Source organism: Triticum dicoccoides, chromosome 4A, assembly GCF_002162155.2.
Source record: "Triticum dicoccoides isolate Atlit2015 ecotype Zavitan chromosome 4A, WEW_v2.0, whole genome shotgun sequence".
Classification (NCBI taxonomy): domain Eukaryota; kingdom Viridiplantae; phylum Streptophyta; class Magnoliopsida; order Poales; family Poaceae; genus Triticum; species Triticum dicoccoides.
Genome location: NC_041386.1, coordinates 532,023,184 through 532,043,907, shown reverse-complemented (window position 1 = coordinate 532,043,907; position 20,724 = coordinate 532,023,184). Strand labels below are relative to the sequence as shown.

General features: G+C 40.1%; 1 protein-coding gene across 4 annotated transcripts; it reads left to right on the top strand.

The window, feature by feature from the left end:
* Positions 1-847: 847 nt before the first annotated feature.
* On the top strand, positions 848-11,555 carry LOC119286560 (non-lysosomal glucosylceramidase-like). 4 transcript variants are annotated; one of them, XM_037565939.1, is made up of 20 exons: positions 848-1,004; positions 2,032-2,128; positions 2,673-2,783; positions 3,040-3,096; positions 3,193-3,263; positions 3,923-4,022; positions 4,802-4,872; positions 5,006-5,106; positions 5,182-5,282; positions 5,391-5,444; positions 5,524-5,579; positions 5,672-5,710; positions 5,820-5,964; positions 7,658-7,839; positions 7,930-7,997; positions 8,617-8,689; positions 8,766-8,827; positions 8,911-9,838; positions 10,530-10,820; positions 11,008-11,555. In XM_037565939.1, exons 2-20 carry the CDS (start codon positions 2,054-2,056, stop codon positions 11,279-11,281), a joined length of 2,859 nt encoding a protein of 952 aa, XP_037421836.1. In that variant the 5' UTR covers positions 848-1,004; positions 2,032-2,053; the 3' UTR covers positions 11,282-11,555. The 4 variants fall into 4 exon arrangements, with proteins under 4 accessions (XP_037421836.1, XP_037421835.1, XP_037421837.1 ...); XM_037565938.1 differs by having other exon boundaries at positions 5,179-5,282; XM_037565940.1 differs by lacking the exons at positions 5,182-5,282; positions 5,391-5,444 and having other exon boundaries at positions 5,504-5,579.
* The last annotated feature ends 9,169 nt before the right edge of the window (positions 11,556-20,724 follow it).

Below are 20,724 nucleotides of genomic sequence, written 5' to 3'. Positions count from 1 at the left end.
AGGACGGTACTGAGGGGGAAAACGAAAGATGATGCCATATGGTCACATCAACGGCCAGACCTTCTGTCCCTCAGCGATGTGTATAACTCATAATAGTGAGGTTTTTGTGCGTTTTTCAAACACTCAAGTCTATTCTTTGTTCTTTTCCGGGCTTACCTTCAAGCCGCTTGATGGTTGGAAAACGACTAGGAGATCAAACACAATCAATTGTGCATAAGCTTAAAGTTGAACGGAGAAAAGTCAACTTACCATCTGAAACTCGTTCAGTTTAATTTGATCTAGCAGCTTTCTGCCTTTCTCATAATGTTTTCTTAAACACCGTATAGTCAGAGACACTCATGCATACACACGTACAATCTTCCTATAAACATATGCACATCAATTATATCCTTGCGAGCATCTTCGAAAGTCTGGGTTGTCATATCATCTTAAGATTGACAAAGTCATCAATAATACCAAGTTTCGAACTTAAACCTTGCATTTGTTTCATCACAAAGAACATAATCATCAGAGATATGTAATTTTCTCGAAATGTTCTGTAAGAGGCTATGCACACCTACAAAGGTAGGTTCAGCAGCAAACTCTTAGTGACTCAGCAGCAGCTGCTAGACACGTCGTCTCGTGACACTAACAAACAATTTACGTACACTATTTTCCCTCAAAATAAAAATAAATAAACATTATACCTTAGCTGCAGAGCATCAGATTTGTGTGATGATCAATCTCCGTCCGGGAGCAAGCAAGCAACCCTGCCTGTGAGACGTCACTTTCCGGAGTTGGCCCCACGGCACGGCAGAACGGCTCCGCAAAATCGTGGGTTTTTCTCCGGTCTCCGGTAAACTGAAGCCACAAGTGAAGAAGCCACGTCGGTGCGTGGTGGTTACGATTACTCCCGGGCCGGCATCGTCTTCCATTCCGTCCCACGCGCTCCCGAGTTCCGACTGGTCTCTGGGGCGGCCGGGCGGAGCTCAGATCCCCGGCGGGCGGACTCCAGATCGGGAAAGGTCAGAGTCCTCCTCCCCATTGCCGCTCGAATCGATTCAGGGTTTCTCTCCCGATTTCTAGGAAGGGGTCCTCTTCGCGCCCCGGCAGGCTGGTGCTTCTCGGGGGTGTTCTTGCGGGGATCATCCTTACCCATTTTCTTCTCTCCCTCCTCCGGTAGGATTGCCTGTGTCGTCTTTTCTCTGCGATTTATCAAGGGCAGTTTTTGCAGCGTGCAGTTGGATAGAATGATAGTACTGTTTTTCATCTAATAATCAATGCGTGCGTTGAGAATTTGGCGTGGTCTGTTGTTCTGTTCTGAAAAATCCAGTTCTCCCTGATACTATGGCCCTGTTTGGTTCATAAGTTCTAGGATTTTTTTAGTCCTAACTTATAAGTCCCAAGTCCCTAAAAAGTCCCTACATGTTTATAAGTCTCTATAAAACCATATTACAACTATAAGTCCCTACAAGTTCCTCCTTGAGAGTCTTATTTCATAAGTCCCAAATGCCCACTTTAAGTCCCTATAAATCCCTCATGTTTGGTTTAGATGAGACTTATAGGGACTTATTTAAGTCCCTAGACCAATAAGTCCTTGAAAACAAACACCCTCTATATGAGATGCCGTGGTACGTTATTTGTCTGTGTTTGCAATTAAGTAAAAGCAAGGAATCCTTTTTATTACTATATTATTGAAGTTTGATGAGTCAGCACAGCAGTGTCGTCAGCTTCAGTTTACCGCGGTTTTGCTAACTCTGTTTACATATGCCTTATCTGCACTTGTCTAAGATACACTGTCATACTGATGAAGGCCGATAAAAAACAACCATGTCAAGCTTCACATCGCACCAAATACATATTTTATTTTACACATGCAACTCCTTGGATGCTAGATATTCAGTATCTTCGTGGCTGACAGCGTTCCTATCTCGAGTTGAACTGACAATTTTTTGTTCCATCCTATATGCTTTTTCTAATGAACATATTCAGATAGTTAGGAACTACAAGGCACCACACTTGTTACACATTCAGATTTCAATCTGTTTGCAGGCCCAGCTCCAAGGAAGAAAGAATGGTGAAGGATGTCCATGAGCCATCGAACGGCGTGTCTCTGAACAGTTCGCCTTCGCAAAGTATTGTTAATTCAGTGAGTTATTTCTTCCAAGATTCATTTGTAAGCTGCCACTAGATTTGTTCCCTACCATGATGACTTTGTGAATTCTACTGACAATCGAAATGTTTTATACCTTTTGTTCCTTCTCGAACCTTTTTATACCTTTTGTTCTGACAAAACGCAAACGGTTTTGTGTCTTGATGTATTACAAGGAAAAATCTACTGTTATTCACCTTCACTGTCAATAACAGTTGTTTGTTCTCTCTTGACAAGCAAATCCTTGTAGCATGCAGTCCAAAATACTCCCTCCGTCCCATAATATAAGATACCTTTTGACACAACACTAGTGTTAAAAAACGTCTTACATTATGGGACGGAGGGAGTACTTAATAGTGTACATACAGAAAGATGACCATTGTGCACATCATCCATAGTTAACTCTTCTAACCACCAATTTGAATGTGTGAATCAAGTACAAAAGAAAAGGAAAAAAAGGGGAAATAGACAAATAGTTACGACTATCATTCATCCTTTTTTTCCTCTTCTTATTTGTATGTGTTGCTTTTTTTCTTGTCAGGAAAAGGTTAATCCTGGACAAATTCCAGAGTTGACATGGGAACACAAGCTAAGCCATGTTAGATATGATTTGCCGTCATTTGGACTTACATGGAGGGAGATACGGCAGATGGTATGTCTTCTCCTTTATGGAATTCTTAATCTTATGGTCTGCTGAGATGTATCTGAGCATAATTGTTTTAGTAGTCCAGCTGTTGTTTATAAGAATAACAATGATTATTGGCAACCTTAACTAGAATTCGTATGTGTTGCTTTTTTTTCTGACATTTTTTGGGTGCTTACTAGGATTGTTGTTGTCTGTACTTCCTTTGTTCTTCACATTCTTTTTAGTGTTTTCTCCTTGCCTTACATTCATTTCATTGTTGCAGGCTGGTCTTGGTTTGCGTCTTGGTCGACACATCCTTGAGGAAACTTCAAAAGGACGAGTACGCTTTCACATGTTTGCTTGTACTACCACTCATTGTTGTGTGGAGTTTCCCCAATTACAGATGCTATTTCTTATCGTTGTTAGTTTTTTACAGACTGCTATTATTGATCCCATGAAGAAGCGCACTGCAAGATCTGGTCAGGGTGTTCCACTTGGAGGCATTGGGTATACCTACTTTACTTCACTCAGTGTAACATGTATTCCTTGTCAATGTTGAGCGTAGCATCTTATAGTTTTTAAATTATCACTAGAAAATTTACTTTACTACTTTTAGTCTTTAATACATTGCTTAACTGCGTGCCATACAAGTGAGCTTAGTGGATTCTGAATGTCTTTCCATCCAGTGCTAGTTTATCATGTACCTGTTGCATTTATTACCTTTATCTAACTTGTTCCAATAACTCCGATGACAAATGGGTTTGATATATTTGTTCATTCTATTTTTTTTCTGAGTCTTTTGTTCATCCTATTTATTCATCCATTTTCAATGATCTGAACTTTTACTATGGGAAAACCATATATATTTAAAGCCTATTTATTGACCAGTATGCTAATAAATCATGTTTGCACTTGTAGTCTCCTGCATATAATTAATTGTGCTAACTAGGGATAAAATTGATTCCGAGGCAAGTATCACACTGATACATGGACGAGTGTGTTCTGCACTTGCACTTTTTCTCTACATATGTATAAAAATATTGTAGCCCCTCACAGAATTAATTTTTAGTTTCTCCTAGTAATTTTTAGTAGTGCATGCTTCAAAACTCTTCTTTTGTGTAATGGAACTTTTAGTACACTATTCTCTAATTGTTGGAAAACTGTAGTGCAGGAAGTATTGGAAGAAGCTGCAAAGGCGAGTTTCAACGCTGGCAATTGTTCCCCGGAGCCTGTGAAGATAAGCCAGTAATGGCAAATCAATTTTCTGTAAGTCTTAGCTATTCTACTTCGTCCCACTTAGGCACATATATGTGCTCTTTCTGTATCTGATCCTGTTGTAGTTGAAATCAATGCGTAATGTTCCACTTAGGCATCTGCCGCATAGAAGCCGCTATAAAGGCAGTGGTTTAGTCTACTGAAACAATATATGCATAAAAGTATAAGTCACTGGTTAAGCAGGGGTCACAATAAGTTAAGTGGGTTACTAAAGCGGCTTTTATTGTGGCCCAAAGAAGCCCAAAGAAGATGTAATGTTCTTTTTATGCCTCCGTGTCAAGTTTAAACATTATGGACTGAACTCCTAACAATTTGGTCTTAAACGGACTGAACTCCTAACAATTTGTTCTTAACCCTCTGAGAACAAAATAGAGGAAGAAGAGACAAAATCACCAGAAGTGGCAAAAATACGAAAGCACCATTCTTTGAAGGGACCAAATCTTTTGTTATAATGAGTATGATAGTGAAACCTTTAGAGCATTCTCTAGGTTGTCATATACTCAATTACACATTCATATGTTTTTATCAGTTAGATTTTACTTGAAATGAGCAGAACAATAGTTTCATAAGTAAATGGTCTATTTAGATGCTCTCTCTAACTCTTATCCGCACGTTACAGCCATGCATTAGTTGCCAAGTGAGATCTATGACTACCCTGTTATGATAGTTCCTATCAGTTAGCAAATAAACAGAAATATATATATATATATATATATATATATATATAATATTGGCAATTTAGAATGATATTTAAATACATTTTGTTTTAGGCCTTCATTTCCCGCAAAGACGGTGCAAAATATTCGACAGTGTTGCATCCTGGGAAACCGGATTTGCCAAAGTAAGTATATCAGTGTTTTTCTTAGTTTATAGTTCATGCATCGAGTTAGCCTACATAATAGATTAATAGGGTAGCATTTTGATGTAGAAATCATTTACACGGAAAAATATCCTTAGATCTTTTTTAATTGCAGAGGAACTAACGTTTCAGGAATTGGATCCTGGGATTGGAATCTGAATGGGCAGAAATCTACTTATCATGCACTTTACCCTAGGGCCTGGACTGTTTATGATGGTATTGCAAGAACCATATAACTCTTTTCTGAGTAGCTATTTTGTTTTTGTAAGTTTGTGCTATTGTTACTAGGAGAACCTGACCCGGATCTCAAGATAATGTGCCGTCAGATTTCTCCAATTATTCCACACAATTATCAACAGAGCAGTTATCCTGTTGCAGTATTCACTTTCACAGTAATATGCTCCTTCCCTGGATTTCCATAAATGCACTTATTAAATGGTTGGTTTTAACATGATGATACATCAGTACATCTTAATCTGATTTTCTAATTAAAAAAACAGGTAACTAATTCAGGAACCACAGCTGCTGATGTGACTTTGCTTTTTACATGGGCTGTAAGTTCTTATTTGATACCCTGCATTTTTATTCTACTTCTGGGCCTTTCAACTTGCAGATAAGTTTATATATCTGCAGAACTCTGTTGGTGGAAAATCTGAACTCACAGGATACCATTCTAATTCTAGTATGACGTAAGACACTGATGAATGATTGTTTTTGGCTTATTTTTCACCTTTTATTGAATAAATAGTTGATTCATATTTCATAAATCTAATGACAACAGAGAAAAGGATGGCGTGCATGGTGTACTGTTACACCACAGGTAACTTCCTAGTTCAAATTTCCGTATGATACATGATCTCTTATCACTAATGATATTGATCATGTAAACTTTAAACTCAGACACTTACAATTTTATTAATTGAGAGCAGAACAGCTGATGGACTGCCACCAGTAACTTTCGCCATAGCTGCACAAGAGAAAGAGGGTGTTCATATCTCTGAATGCCCTTACTTTATGATGTCCGGTAGCTCTGATGAATTCACAGCAAAAGATATGTGGAACTCAGTGAAAGAGGTTTGTTAGAAACTTATTTTCGAAGCAGAAACTTTAAAGTTTAAACTCACTGTGTCGTAGTTATATTTTGCATACGCAGTAAATGACACCCGCCGCTGCATTAGCTTTACATTCTTGGTGCATTCTTCAATCATCTGTAATGCACCTCCTTGAGTTGATTTTGAAGAAGTTACACGCATCTGTATGTACTTTGCATGTTAAATCTTTCTTTGGCTTCTTCTGTGATGGGTGGAAGATAATGGATGTTATCTCAGGCAGCTCTCCTGTGTCTAGTTTGTATAAGTTTTTAGTTATTTTAACATCTAAATTTATGCTGTGTGTTCCACACTTAATTTCTAGACTGTCTAATTGTTGGACATGTATTTTGTTTTTGAAAGAAAACTGTAGGCGGAGTCCCAACAGTATAGATGGGAACCCAAATTCGCATCCATGAGGACTTGAACTGATGTTGTGGTGTTGTACATCCACTCCCCCAATCAAGTGGGCTAGGCTCACTTCTTGTGGGCACGCAGCACGCGTTGTAGTGACATCACTATTGGGACTGGACACATAGTCGAGTTGGTATGTGCCATGTCAGAAGAAGTCCCTGTCGATCCAGAGAAGTCGTCCAGTCTAGATGTCCGGAAAGTATTAGGGAAATCAGGAAAGAAGTGTTGAAATCACTGTCACGTCCAAATCCTTAATAAAGGCTATTTAAGGCAGTCAGGAGTGTAGGTTTTGTTTCAATAAATAAGAAATCTCATTTCTAGGCTAAAGCTGGCAATGCAGGAGGCTGGGGTGATCAAATTATCTTTCAATGCACTGGTTACTCTTTGGTGCTAGTGCACTTGTATTCTGAGCAATAGGAAGATATTTGATTAGGTGCCTCTTTGCAAGAGACTTTGGAGACACACGGTACTATCAGAGTTAGAGGTCCAAAAGGACAGTTTCTTACAATGTCCGGGACACTTTGTGCTCTTTGCTTAACTGATAGAGTTAGTTACTAAATATTTGCTGTTCTGTATTATTACTGTGGGCCGCCCTCTATGTATGTATGTGTATCTCTTGTCTTGTTCCCATCTTGAGATCCCTCATTTTTTCGCACTTCTGTTACATTACGCTCGATAGGGCTCTCCTGTAATATATGAACACAATGCGTTGAACATTTTAGAATAATTCAATCTGCTAGAAAGTAGGACATTGGCACAGAAATTGAAATTTGATATTTTATGTTGTATCAGCCATTTCAGTTTGGAAAACTGAATATCACATTACTTAATGTTCGCAAGGCACTTAAGTTTGGAACTCTGAACTGGACATTTTTGCAACAGAATTTAATTTTGACATGCAAAAATGGTTCACCTGACAGTACTGAGGTTCTATATGCACTTTGCTGTATATTATTCGCAACTCCTAGATGAAATTATTTCTTATGAATTGTGGGTTAGGCATGTATAGTCCACAAGCTATCTACCATTCACATCAAGATGTTCTGATGCAGAGATATCTGTTTTCCAATATAGAAAACCTAATTTGTGTTCTGAGTTCATGCTTAAATATATTCTTATTAAAAGTTTTACAAACCAGAATAAACCTTATTTTTCTTCAGTTTAATATTTAAGGATTTAAATATTCTGTATAGGGCAATAGGACAGTTCAGTAAATAAATTTATACTAATAACAAGCTGGCACAATTTCCTTTCCATTTTGGCAGCATGGATCTTTTGATCTGCTTGATCCTGTCAATTCATCAACGTCCTCCAAACCAGGAACATCAATAGGAGCAGCTATTGCAGCTTCAGTTAAGCTTGCTCCTCAGGCAACTCAGAATGTTTCATTTTCACTTGCATGGGCTTCCCCTGAAGTAAAGTTCTGCAGTGGAAAAACCTACCATAGGTTAGAATGGAAGCCAAGAAAATTACTTGCCAGAAAAGGATAAAATAGTAAAAAGAAAAACTGAAACTAACTTCTCTCCTGGGTTTGCAGGCGTTATACAAAATTCTATGGCACAGATGTTGATGCAGCTGCAAGCCTTGCCCGTGATGCCATTCTTAGTATGGTCCATTTCCTCCCCGAAGATTCTATGGAATAATTTTTGTTCTTGAGTGTGCACTGCATATTAAAGGAACCTCATAGCTTTGGAAATGTATTATTTTGAAAGAAAAGAAAGAACATAATGGCTCCATGTTTCCTATTTGCATTGTGAACTGACCAAAACTGGCTAATTCTTTGGTTTTTGGCTGGTTTACCTCGCTAACTGGTCAACTCTTTTTTACTTAATGAAGAGGCAGCGCTCCTGCCGGTTGCTCGAAAAAAGAACTCGTTAGTTATCTGCTAGTCTCACCCAAACTGCTAGTTGAGATCCCTATCAATATACTTCCTCATACCAGAGTAATGAGTATTCACAACAAATAGCGTTTACCATGCACCAAGCTTTTGCATTTGAAGCACTGGTTGTGGGAACATTTCTTCCATGTTTTGCTGCACACCAATTCATAATGTAAAATGTGTTGTGAAATTGGTCATTGAACAGATTAATTTGTTCTTGATGTCATCTTAGATAATGTTGCAGAGGAAGCTGCAGACTTGCATTTTTACCTTATTACTACGGTAATTAGATTTCCTGTTTATATTTGTTACTGAATTTTATCGTTTACTCTGGACAACTATTAGATCATAGTTCCTGGGAGATGCAAATTGAGGATTGGCAGCATCCTATTTTGCAAGACAAGAGGTTTCCTGAATGGTATGTTTGAAATTTCATAAACCAACAATTCCGGTAGTACTAAACACTGATGCATAGCATAAATTTTCTTCAACAGGTATCCAGTCACACTATTCAATGAACTTTATTATCTTAATGCCGGAGGAACTATATGGACAGGCATTTTTCTGAACTTGTTTCCTTTAATTATTAACTGAAATAGGCTACGTTTCATAAGTATTAACATAGATGCATCTCCACAGATGGATTACCACCAATTCAAAGTTTAACAGCAATTGGAGGGAAAAAGTTCTCCCTTGACATGTCAAATGGAGAAACAGATGATGACAATGAGATGAACCCACAGACTAATACTGCCACTGACATTCTTCATCAAATGGCATCAGTACTTGAGAGAATTCATGCATCTCTTGCATCAAATTCTGCTATAGGAACAACTTTGCTTCAGGGTGAAGAGAACATTGGCCAATTTCTCTACCTTGAGGGAATTGAATACTATATGTGGAACACATATGATGTTCATTTCTATTCATCTTTTTCACTTATCATGCTATTTCCAAAACTTCAACTCAGCGTTCAGAGAGACTTCGCTGCAGCTGTCATGATGCACGACCCTGAAAAGCTCAAGCTCTTACATGATGGAAAATTGGCGGCAAGAAAAGTTCTTGGAGCTGTTCCTCACGATCTTGGTCTATATGACCCTTGGTTCAAAGTGAACGCATACACACTCCATAACACAGACCGTTGGAAGGACTTGAACCCAAAGTTTGTATTGCAAGTTTACAGAGATGTTGTGGCCACAGGCGATAAATCCTTCGCCCGAGCTGTTTGGCCATCTGTTTATATGGCGATGGCATATATGGAACAATTTGATAAAGATAAAGATGGAATGATTGAAAATGAGGACTTCCCAGATCAAACTTATGATGTTTGGTCCATGGCTGGTGTAAGCGCATACTGTGGTGGTCTTTGGGTGGCTGCTCTTCAGGCTGCGTCGGCCTTGGCACACGAAGTTGGTGACAAAGCTTCTGAAAAGCTTTTCTGGAACAAGTATGAGAAGGCTAAATCTGTTTATGACAAGAAGCTGTGGAATGGTTCTTACTTCAATTATGATGATGCTGGCACTAAAGCTAGTACCTCCATTCACGCTGATCAGTTGGCTGGACAATGGTATATCACTTAATCTGTTGACTGTAATGTTTGCTATCTTTGTTCTTGTTTCCAAATCTTCACCAATCTAACCAATTTTATTGCCTAATGAGAGCAATAGAAACAAGTTAGCCACATAACACATTTTTACTGGCTTCCCTTGTCCAAGCATTTACTGAACACTATGTTTTTAGCTTCTAGTATTATCATGAATTATGTCCATGCTGATTTCTACTAGCTTCTTTTACCTGATTTTGGAAAACTAATAAATTTATGAAAAATACATATTTATACTTTATTCATCCTGCTTTGCGAATAGCTGAAAATTTGGTCAAAACAATATGATACAGTTTTTATCATTGTTTATGTGCAACCTGAAGAATTATGCTAGTTTTATCATTGTTTATGTGCAGCCTGAAGAATTATGCTGGTGAAAATGTTGCCATCTCTCATGCCCCAAATTTCATACATATTTTTTGTTGTCCTGCATATATGAGTAGGAAAGCTTGCAGACTTGCAGTGACATAATACTGGTGACCAATCATAGTACCAGGGTGTACTCCAGTTCCAGTGTATACATAAACACATGTGCATCACAATCTATTTCTGTTCAAAAGTTGTTTCTGTCACATGTCTAACACGTCACTGACTAATGTACTTTAAGTCGATTATATTATTCATGAACTCGTCAAACGATGTGACTTTCTTTCAGGTATGCCAAAGCCTGCGGCCTCTCCTCAATTGTTGACAAGGACAAATCACAAAGTGCACTTGAAAAGATATATACTTTCAACGTAATGAAGTTCAAGGATGGTAACAGGGGAGCAATCAATGGGATGTGGCCAGATGGTACATTGGACATGTCCACAATGCAATCTAGGGAGATATGGCCAGGCGTGACATACGCGCTTGCTGCATCTATGATTCAAGAAGGCATGGTTGAGGAGGGTTTCAAAACAGCTGAAGGAGTCTATCATGCTGCCTGGTCTTCAGAAGGACTTGGGTGAGTGTTTTGCATAATTACGGGGCTTCCCCCATGCTAATATCGGACTTGAGGCACATAAAATGAATCTGTTTTATGATAATTTTCGCGAGTCTAGATCATCGCGCAGTTGATAATGCATTATTTTATCCAAATTCTTCTGGCTTCCATTCCATTGTCCAAAAATGCTGACAAATTGAGTTTTCAGATACGCATTCCAAACTCCTGAATCTTGGAACAATGACGATGAGTACCGGTCCTTGTGCTACATGCGCCCACTCGCCATATGGGCGATACAGTGGGCACTCTCAAATCCAAAGCTCCACAAGGAGCCTCCGACAGACATAACACAAGATTCTTTTCCGAAGAACCAGTTCTCATATGCACGAATAGCGAAGCTCCTGCAGTTACCTGAAGATGAATCGTCCAAGAGCGTCCCTCGGGTTATCTATGAGATAGTCCGGAACAGGTTTACTTCATGATATATGGGCCGCGACATGCCTGAATGTTGAATGCACTATTGGAGCAACATTGTTCAATTTGATTGTTGATTGCGGAAACATGTTATTGGTTAGCACACATTAGTATGGAGTTAATGCTAATAAAAGATGAGATCCATGTATGTAGTCCAGTAGAAAATAGTATGTCATGTTGTTCTTCGGAGCGTCTTGTACGGTTGTGCTTCTTGAGTACAACAAAAGGGGGGAATCATTTCTTAAGAGCTGAGAAATATTTACAATGGTTTCCTGTCGAGTAGTTTGCAGGCTCACTTTCCTTAATAGTCTTCAATCAAAGTTATAGATAATTTAAGCTCATTTAAGGGAATAACATTAGCATTTGCCGGCTTGGTTCGTACAAAGTGCTAAAATGTTAAAACGAGACCCTAGTCCTGTAAATAGATAATCATAATCCAGTATACTACCGAACAACCCTCAGTACTTTTATACTCAAAATAGTTTTTTTGCGCGAAGTTATACTTAAGTAGTTGTGCTCAGTGATTTAATCAAATAAATACGTGCCTGTCACTTGACATGTTCAAGATTCTGACTGATAATGTCACCTACTCTGAACTTATTCCTCTCCATCTCAGCCGAATTACACCTACCGATCACTACAAAAATACTCGGTCTAGCAAAAATACTCAGTCTATAGCTTGTCATCATGTATATGTATACAAAGTAGCAGGAAAAAACATTTAACTATAGAACAGAGAATTCGATCAGTAGAACAGGTCTCATTGAGACGTAGCACCCCACAATATCAGTTAACGCCTACAGGGACACCGGATTTTGCAAACTTCCAAAGCCTAGACAAACCATAAGACAAAAGGCTTATATTTTTCCTTCGCAAAAAAAGGCTTATATTTTCATCTTTTCCGTTCAGATTGTAGTGAAATATCTTCCGAATTACAGCATCACGATGCGAAAGGTCAGGGCAGAACGATGGTGGAACAAACATTTTCTCTTTGAGAAAACACAAAGAACTTAAAGTCTCGATGCATTGATAAGAAATATAGTTACGTGTAAAGGCTACACCCAAATTGGAATGCGACACTCTTAAAAAAGAGTTTGTGTGAACTAAGGATAACTTAGATGGTTATGTTTTTTGTAGTTAAACCAATCCACCCTGGTTCAAGTTCTAGACTTAGCACGGGTGCTTGCATATTTCCTGTATTTCAGGTTCTTCGGCGATACTCTTTGAGCAGTATGGCATGTTCGTCAATTGGCATATGTGAGGATATGTCGGCTCAGTCTCTCGGAAATGCTTTATAGGGATAGGTAATGTGTGACTTCATAGGAGTTAGTGTGCGTACTTGTATGTGAGTATCTGCATTTCTATTGTGTTTCTTTAAAAAATGTATATCATTGAAAGGAAGGCAGCAAGACCTACCGCTCTCACTCCCACACACAGCTTGCTTTAAATTATTTTCTTGTAACTATGTTATTCTTGGGTGATACATGGAAAATGGGGTGATACATGGAAGATGGAAAGGTAAACTACGGTATTGCCACTTTACTTACGCCACTGACTCCTTTTTGGGGTTTATAGGTCTTGCTTGTATCTCTAGGTCTCTAATTTTAATAATGTAATACGAATTATATGTCATAAGAATTATATATACCATTAGAAATAGAACACTTAAATTTTTCAGTGTGTAGTTTTATAATATATAACTAGTAATATATAACGTTATATAGATCTTTGTGAAATTTCACCTGAATTATGACACCGCACCATGGGCAAGGTCGGGAAGAGGGACCATGGAACCACGCCCTTTTCTCATTTCGAAAACGCCAAAACTTCGATAAAAAGGAAGAGCTATGTACAACCTTAAGGGGCCACACCTGAATTTGCAATGCCACGCCAAAGTGGTAAGCACTCCCGAAAGAAGCAGTCCGTGGGTGAGACATGGAATGATGATGTGAAGGTGGTAATACTATATGGCATACTAAACCTTAGCATTTGCCGGTTCGGTCTAGTAAATAAATAATCATAATGCACTGTACTACCAAACAACCCTCAGTACTTTTAGGCTTAGATATTTTTTTTGCACGAAGGTACACTTAGGTAGTTGTGCTCAGTGATTTAATTAAATAAATACGTGCCTGTTGCTTGACATGTTCAAGATTCTGGGTGAAAATGTCACCTACTCTGAACTCATTCCTCTCCATCTCAGCCGAATAACCCACCGATCACTATAAAAATACCCAGTCTATAGCTTGTCATCTTGTAGATGTATACAAAGTAGCAGGAGAAAACAATTAGCTATAGAACAGAGATTTCGATCAGTGTCAGTAGAACGAGTCTCAGTAAGGCGTAGCACGACTTAATAATCAGTTCACACCTACTGGGACAATGGATCTTGCGAACTTCCAAAGCCTAGACAAACCATAGGCCAAAAGGCTTATAGTGTTACAAGTATATGTGGTTTCATCTCCTCCCTTTGCCTCTCCTAAGGTGGCTAGGGTTTCTGCCTTCCGTCGGCGGCGCCGCCGCATCTCCCACATCTCCTGTAGCCTTAGGGCCATGGGTGCGGGGTGGATCCCGACCTTTACCGACGGAAGGGATTTGTTTTCATATGCTTCTTCAAGTTTTGTTAGGGTTTGTGCCCTACTCAAGAAGACAAGACAATGGCGGTTTCTTGAAGATGGAATAAGGTTCTCCTCGTCTAGCCTCCGTCCCGATGGTGTGTCTAGCATCGTCGGAGGACGCGTGGATGTGTGTTTCCGGCGGATCTCGCATGATTCGGTCGGTGGTTGTCTTTGGTGGATCCGCTCGGTCCGGTCTTTGTTCCTTTTTGTTCACGTGTCTTCAGGTTGGATCCTTCTGATCTAAACTTCTCTTCATCAACGACGGTTGCTGCTCTGGTGCGTTGGTCCTATGGGGCCTTAGCACGACGACTTCTTGTCTGTCTACTACAACAAGTTGTGCCCGGCTCCGACGAGGGAGGGGCGATGATAGCGGCGCGCCTTCGGCTCGCTTCAGTGCTTGTAGTCATCGCTAGGTGGTCTATGGATATAGATGTACTTTTCATTTTACTGGTGTTCGTTGTACTGTCATGATTGGAGATGAATAGATCGATAGTTTTTATAAAAAAAAAGCTTATAGTGTCATCCTTCCCGTTCAGACCGCCGTGAAATTTCACCTGAATTATGGCATCACGCTGCGAGCAAGGACGGGGTGGAACCAACATTTTCTCTTTGGGAAAACACAAGAAACTTTAAGCCTCCCCGCAAAAAAGGAGAAACTTAAAGTCTAGATGCATTTTGATAGAAAATATAGGCATGTACAAAGGAATACACCTGAAACAAGAACACGACACCCTAAAAAAGGAGTGTGTATGTCATCAGAAGGAAGGTGGCACGACCTACCGCTCTTGCTCTCACCCACAACCTGCTTTAAATTATCTTCTTGCAAGTATATTATTCTTGAGCACACTGATACATGAAAAATTGGAAATGTAAGCATTTGTCGACTTGGTACGTACCAAGCGCTAGATTGTTGGAACGAGATTCTACTAAATAGTTAAAATATTTGTGCTTTCATGCTTAAAAATTCTGCGCTCAACAATGTAATAATTAAATAAAGAGAATACGTGCCTGTTACTTGACATGTTCAAGATTCTGATTGAAACTGTCAGCTACTCTCAGCCAAATAACCTACCAATCACTCTAGTAAAAATACCCAGTCTATAGCTTGTCGTCTGCAGATATGTACAAAGTAGCAGGAAAGAAAAATGAACTATACAACAAAGAACTCGATCAGTATGAGCAGAACAAGTCTCAGTGAGACGTAGCACGCCTTCTAATAATAATACTAATAATATAAATAACATAAAAAATCAGATAACGCCTAGGGGAACAAATTAATGTCACCTTGGCTCACAACAGTTAATGCGGTAGAGTAGATGACAAGGCTAGACACTTACCCCTGACTTCATCAAGATCTCCATTAAACAAGTTGACAAATATAGTATAAGAAAGTCGCTGCGCTTTACCCTTTCGTTATCATGCATGACGTCGCCGTCGGATTATTTATAAGTATTTGTATATGTACTACATGGAAGTGTCTTGGGTGGAGGCATGCAGATCACGTCGCATCACGTGCGGACGGCGTCGTACGAAAGCAGCAGTAGAGGAGAGGGGAGGCGCGACCGCGTCAGCCCGCTTCCCTCGCCGGCCTGCCGAGACTACCCAGCCCAGACGAGTTCTGCATGCCGTCCGGTTTAATGCTTTCGTAGTGTCAAGTGGTGGGTTTAATGCTTCTTTCTGCATGCCGAGACTACCCAGCCTGCAGCCTGCCGTGCAGTTCTCCGTGGTGGGTTTCTAGAACATCTCAACAGAGAATGTGTCGATTCTAGCATCTTGCATGATTCCGGCATCGTGCTCTGCCAAATGTGAAATTAGAGATCACACATATAGAACTGCTCATACTGAATTTCAAACCATGGCCTTGTGCATCGTGGAAACCATTCTATAATGCAGAGGCCGAGGTTTAACCTTCTTTTCAAAGTACAATCATGTATTTCAAACCAAACTTTCCTTGTGGTCGGAGTTGATATGGATACTGCCGGTTTTCAAACATGAATAATAATGACGGAAACTCATAGGGGCACACTAACCATACATACTAACAAATTGACTAAACCTACATACACGCATACATATGTTGATATGTATTCTATTGGTCATATAGCCATTTATAGATGCAAAACTAACTGGAAAAAGACAATTCTAAACATAACCCCCACGGTGCAAGATGAGCAAGCCAATAGCCACATGGGTGATAAGTGGTCCTTGTGGGAGGCAAACAAATATGGTGGGTTTGTATCTATGGACCTACAAAGTGAGATGCCTTGGATAGCTTTGGTTCAATTTCCGGAGATTGAACCACAAACCCCCGTATAGCTCGATTGTTTTCTTTTCTGATGAGCAAGGCAAGAGCTCTGCCGATCTCATTAAAAGATGAAATAAATACATAGTTGACCGGTTTATAAGGAAAACTAGGCCAAAAACCATTGAACAACAGGAAACAAAAGAAAAGAAAATTGTCGAAGCTACCCCAAACAGACCACCACCACCTAACATGACCTCACCCCGAAGCAATTGCAAGCAAGATCTTCATAGACGCCTTCAAGAAGGTAACATCGCCTAAGACGCCACTGTCCCCGACATCGACCCCTGTCGATGAAAAGGCTTTCACCCAGACCCACGCACGATTGCACCATTGAAACCTGGGATTGGTCCGGCCAAGCCAACAACCTCCAAATGCTACTTCCCTTCCGACCGCCATGACCCAATGGGAGGAAGTACTTTTCGACAATGCCCTCCAAGGAACATCGTTGGCAACGACCCCCATTGAAGAATAAGGCTTTTGTCCATAGCCTTAATTATGCCTTGCCACCTCTAAAGCAGGGTAGGAGCCGGTCCGCCGTGAAACTTGCGAGACCGAGCCATGGCTCCGCTCGAATTCCGTAGCGGCGAACCAGACCAAAAGAAATGGAAGGATGCCATAGTCACCTCATGATCACCAAGGTGAACTACATGTGTTGACATCAGCACCACCGCAACCATTGCAATGAGGACCCCAAAAGCCAGAACGTTGCACCACTCGCTACCACTTTGTCGCCCGCACGACTAGAGCAGTCAGCACCAGACCGCCGCAGCACACCGACGGCCTGCGTCCAACGGATCCGGGCGCAAGGTCTCGATCCGCCGCCACCCAGCACACCACAACACCTCCACCGCCAGAAGAACAGGGAAGGCGGTGTTGCCGCTTCCAGGGGCCGGTGCCCTAGCGCACCACGCCATCCAGATCCGTGTCACCATGCCGCGGGCTCATATCGGGCCCACTAGCAGCCCCATTGTGACCCACAGCGACGCCGACCGCCCGCATCTGTGCTACGCCATATAGCTCAATTGCGGATGATATGAATCACATGTATTCTAATAAGTGATTCTTGAAAAAAAACATGTATTCTAATATGTATCCACAAGTTGTAGTTGAAATCAAATACAAATGATGTTCGTAAACACATTCGATCTGGAATCATTCATTGCTTCCAGAACAACACATGGCACATCTCCAACACCGCACCGGGTCAACTCACTTGCCGTGAACCGATCCTGCTGTCATAAAGACGGCACAATCTACTTAATCTATTTGGTTGACTTCATACAAAGTCAGACTTTCTTGTAAAGTTGAAACTAACTATTCTACGCAGCAGCAGCTGGTGTTGAGTTGGTAAAGAGGTTCCAAGCACGTATACAAGGTCTCCTGCAGGCCGGCCGATCGAAGCGAGCAGCAGCGGCTCCTTTCCGATTCCAACCGTCGCCCAGTTGCATGCATTGATTGCGTACTACTCCCTCCATTCCACAATGTAGTGCTTCCTCTATCTCCATATTTCAACTTTGGCCGTAAATTTAACTACCAAGACTGATTGCGACGGGAGCAAAAATTATATCAGTGAATTCGTATTCCAAAGAAATTTTCAATTATATATTTTTTTCTCCCGCCGCAGTTGGTCTCATTAATAAAGTTAAACCTCGGGAAGTACGGGCGCACTATATTTTGGAATGAAGGGAGTACTTCTCCCACCTAAGTTGGACTGCCTCTTTTGGCAACTATGTTTAGTTACCATTTACTTTATCAACGCCGCCTGCACGCACATCTTTTTCCCTTCTAGACTCCGTGCATCAGGCTACGTGTGGAACGTAGACGTATTTGCTTTGATTTTGGTACTTATTATAGGGTAATCTCTCCGTTCACAAATATACAATGTTTTAACTTTTTTAATCGGGTTTATATAGATAGGTTTTAGCGTGTTTATTCACTCATTTTATTTTATATGTAATTTATATTGAAATATTCAAAACATCTTATATCCTATAATAAGATGTTTTGAATATTTCATACTAAACATATGTGCATAACACTAGGGGATGTGGTAGGGCATAGATCCTCCATTGTATACATGAAAGAATACATACTAAAAATATGTGCATAACACTAGGTGATGTGTTAGGACATAGATCCCTACTCCTAGTTTGGATCAGACCGGACAAAAAAAGTCATCCAGCGTTGGTCACTACTTCTACCCTAACACTAGATCGTTGAAGGCGCGCGTTGTTGCGCCCTTCCATTTTGACACTATATATTAGGAACCATGTAAATACATGGAAAGTATTTTTATGTTATTATTGCTAGTAAATTTTTTTTGCAAGTGATTTGTCCCATTCTTGCCTGGTCGTGGAAGCAGTGCAATCTAATTTTCACACACATGAATAAAGAATTCATCTAGGCTTCTAAATACTTCCATCTTTATCAAACCAAATACTTGTTTGAAATTAGACAGAACCGGACACCCTGGTTTAACAAAATATTTGACACAATTTTTCACAACAGGTGGAACCTTGTGGAAGGATGTGAAGCTCTCAAAAAGGATGGCTCAGCGGTAGGAGACCATAGGCGGAGGAGTTTGAGGGCCCTAAAAAGCGATCACAGGAGGAAAAAGTTAAAACATTACATACTGATTACGAAGAGAAAATATTAAAATCACCAACTGCCAACTTTGAACAATACCACCTAACAGTCATTCTTAACTTTATCACCAGACAATGAAATATAACTAACATAAATACATGATATTTGTAGAAGAGGCAACACATGGGATCTTTTCCTTCTAAAAGCTTGGGTTTATGCATCATGTGAGCCCACAACAACAAAATTGTTTGATTTACATGGACCCTACGAAATCTGTTCAGTACATACATACATTATGCATGCGTGCACCAACACTTTTTGATCTATCTCTTAAACTATTCCTTCTCCCCAAGAATTGGTCTCTGGCTGTAGTTCCTCCAGCTGAAGCCATTGTCGACCGAACCCATGTCCTACACCTGCACGATCCCATCCTCACCTGTATCCTCTGACTTCTCTGCGTGCTCGGTTTGGACATCCTATGTTGGTTGCCAGTAAGAGCTAAACAGAAATATGCCATAATTCTCAAGAAAAAAATGGCCTTTGATTTTAGCCTTGTGAACCCTATTCAATTATTATAGGTGTTAGCTTGAGAGAGCGGGCCAGCCTCCCATTGTTAGCCTGCGTGCTAGGCATCCCTGCATATTTCCATGGTTGCATTGGTAGTAACCCTTGGGAGAGCTTGGGCCAGCCTCCCATTGTACACGGTCGAGCACAAAAGAAAGAGCTTTCGTGGTGATTCCGGTAAAACCGTACAAGCACCACTTACCTTGGGTACTTGGAGCCACGAATATCCTTCTGACCATACTTTATCCAGCTGAAGCTGATATCGTGTGCCTCAATATCCTGCAAGGGTGAGGAGACATGCTAAAAGGAGCTCAGCCATACCTGCATGCTCCACTTGGGCATGGTGGTCCTGCATTAGTTATGCTTGTGTTCATGAAGAGATTATAGAAATAAAAATAACTGCTAGTGCACAATCATCTGAAAATTCCTTAAGTTTCAGTCAATAATCCCAACTTGAACATAAGAAGATTTCAGTTCTATGCGCAACATATGCTTCAAAAGAAATAATCTTCTATGATTATTCCAAAACAGAAGATACCTCAGGAAGCGTGTAGTCAAACTAATCTATCTTAAAAACTAATTAGTAAATACAAACTATCTAAGCACCATTAGATTTTACATTAAAAAAATAGGTACACCATATTAGATGTTTGAAATATTTTACTTACATATTCAACAAACACATTACCGTAAAAAAGTCAGTACCTACAGTGAGCACGTTTCGTTTGCATCATCCATGTAGTCTTCTTGAGGAATTGATAATGACAAGGCGATATAGTTAAGTAACATCATAGAGACATTGACAAAGACAAATGCATGGGTTTACACTCAAAACTACGAATCTAAGAGCTGGTCTGGTTTTATTGATAATGAACAAAGCAGAGGTCAAATTTCTCTCCATCTGAGAGCAGGGACCATACACGGATCTGCCCAAGAAGCATGTCACTGCAATTGGAAAACAAGTTAAAATTGATAGCACCGGAACAATACTACTGTGTGTGACTTTAAAATGTTGCATGTTATCATTCTTACCTGGCATGCCTACTCGACATGTGAGAAACAACCTCCAGTCTTGGATTTTGTTCTGCACAGAGAAGATCAAGATATTACAGATGTCCTCAGTTGGTAGTAATATAGAAGCATCATCAAGAAACATAGTCGTTTGCCTGGTGCGCTGGCATGAGGTAAATCAACACCCAACTCTATAACTAATAAACTCACAATACAAAGCAATAGATCAAAAATTAAACAAAGCTTACTTGTGATCAGAAGGAATGGGCATTTCTTCATACAAAATTGTGATCACACCATCCTTTTTGTTCTACAGCAGATGGCGTGGATCAGTCACACATCAACATCCCTTTTGTTCTATAGAAAA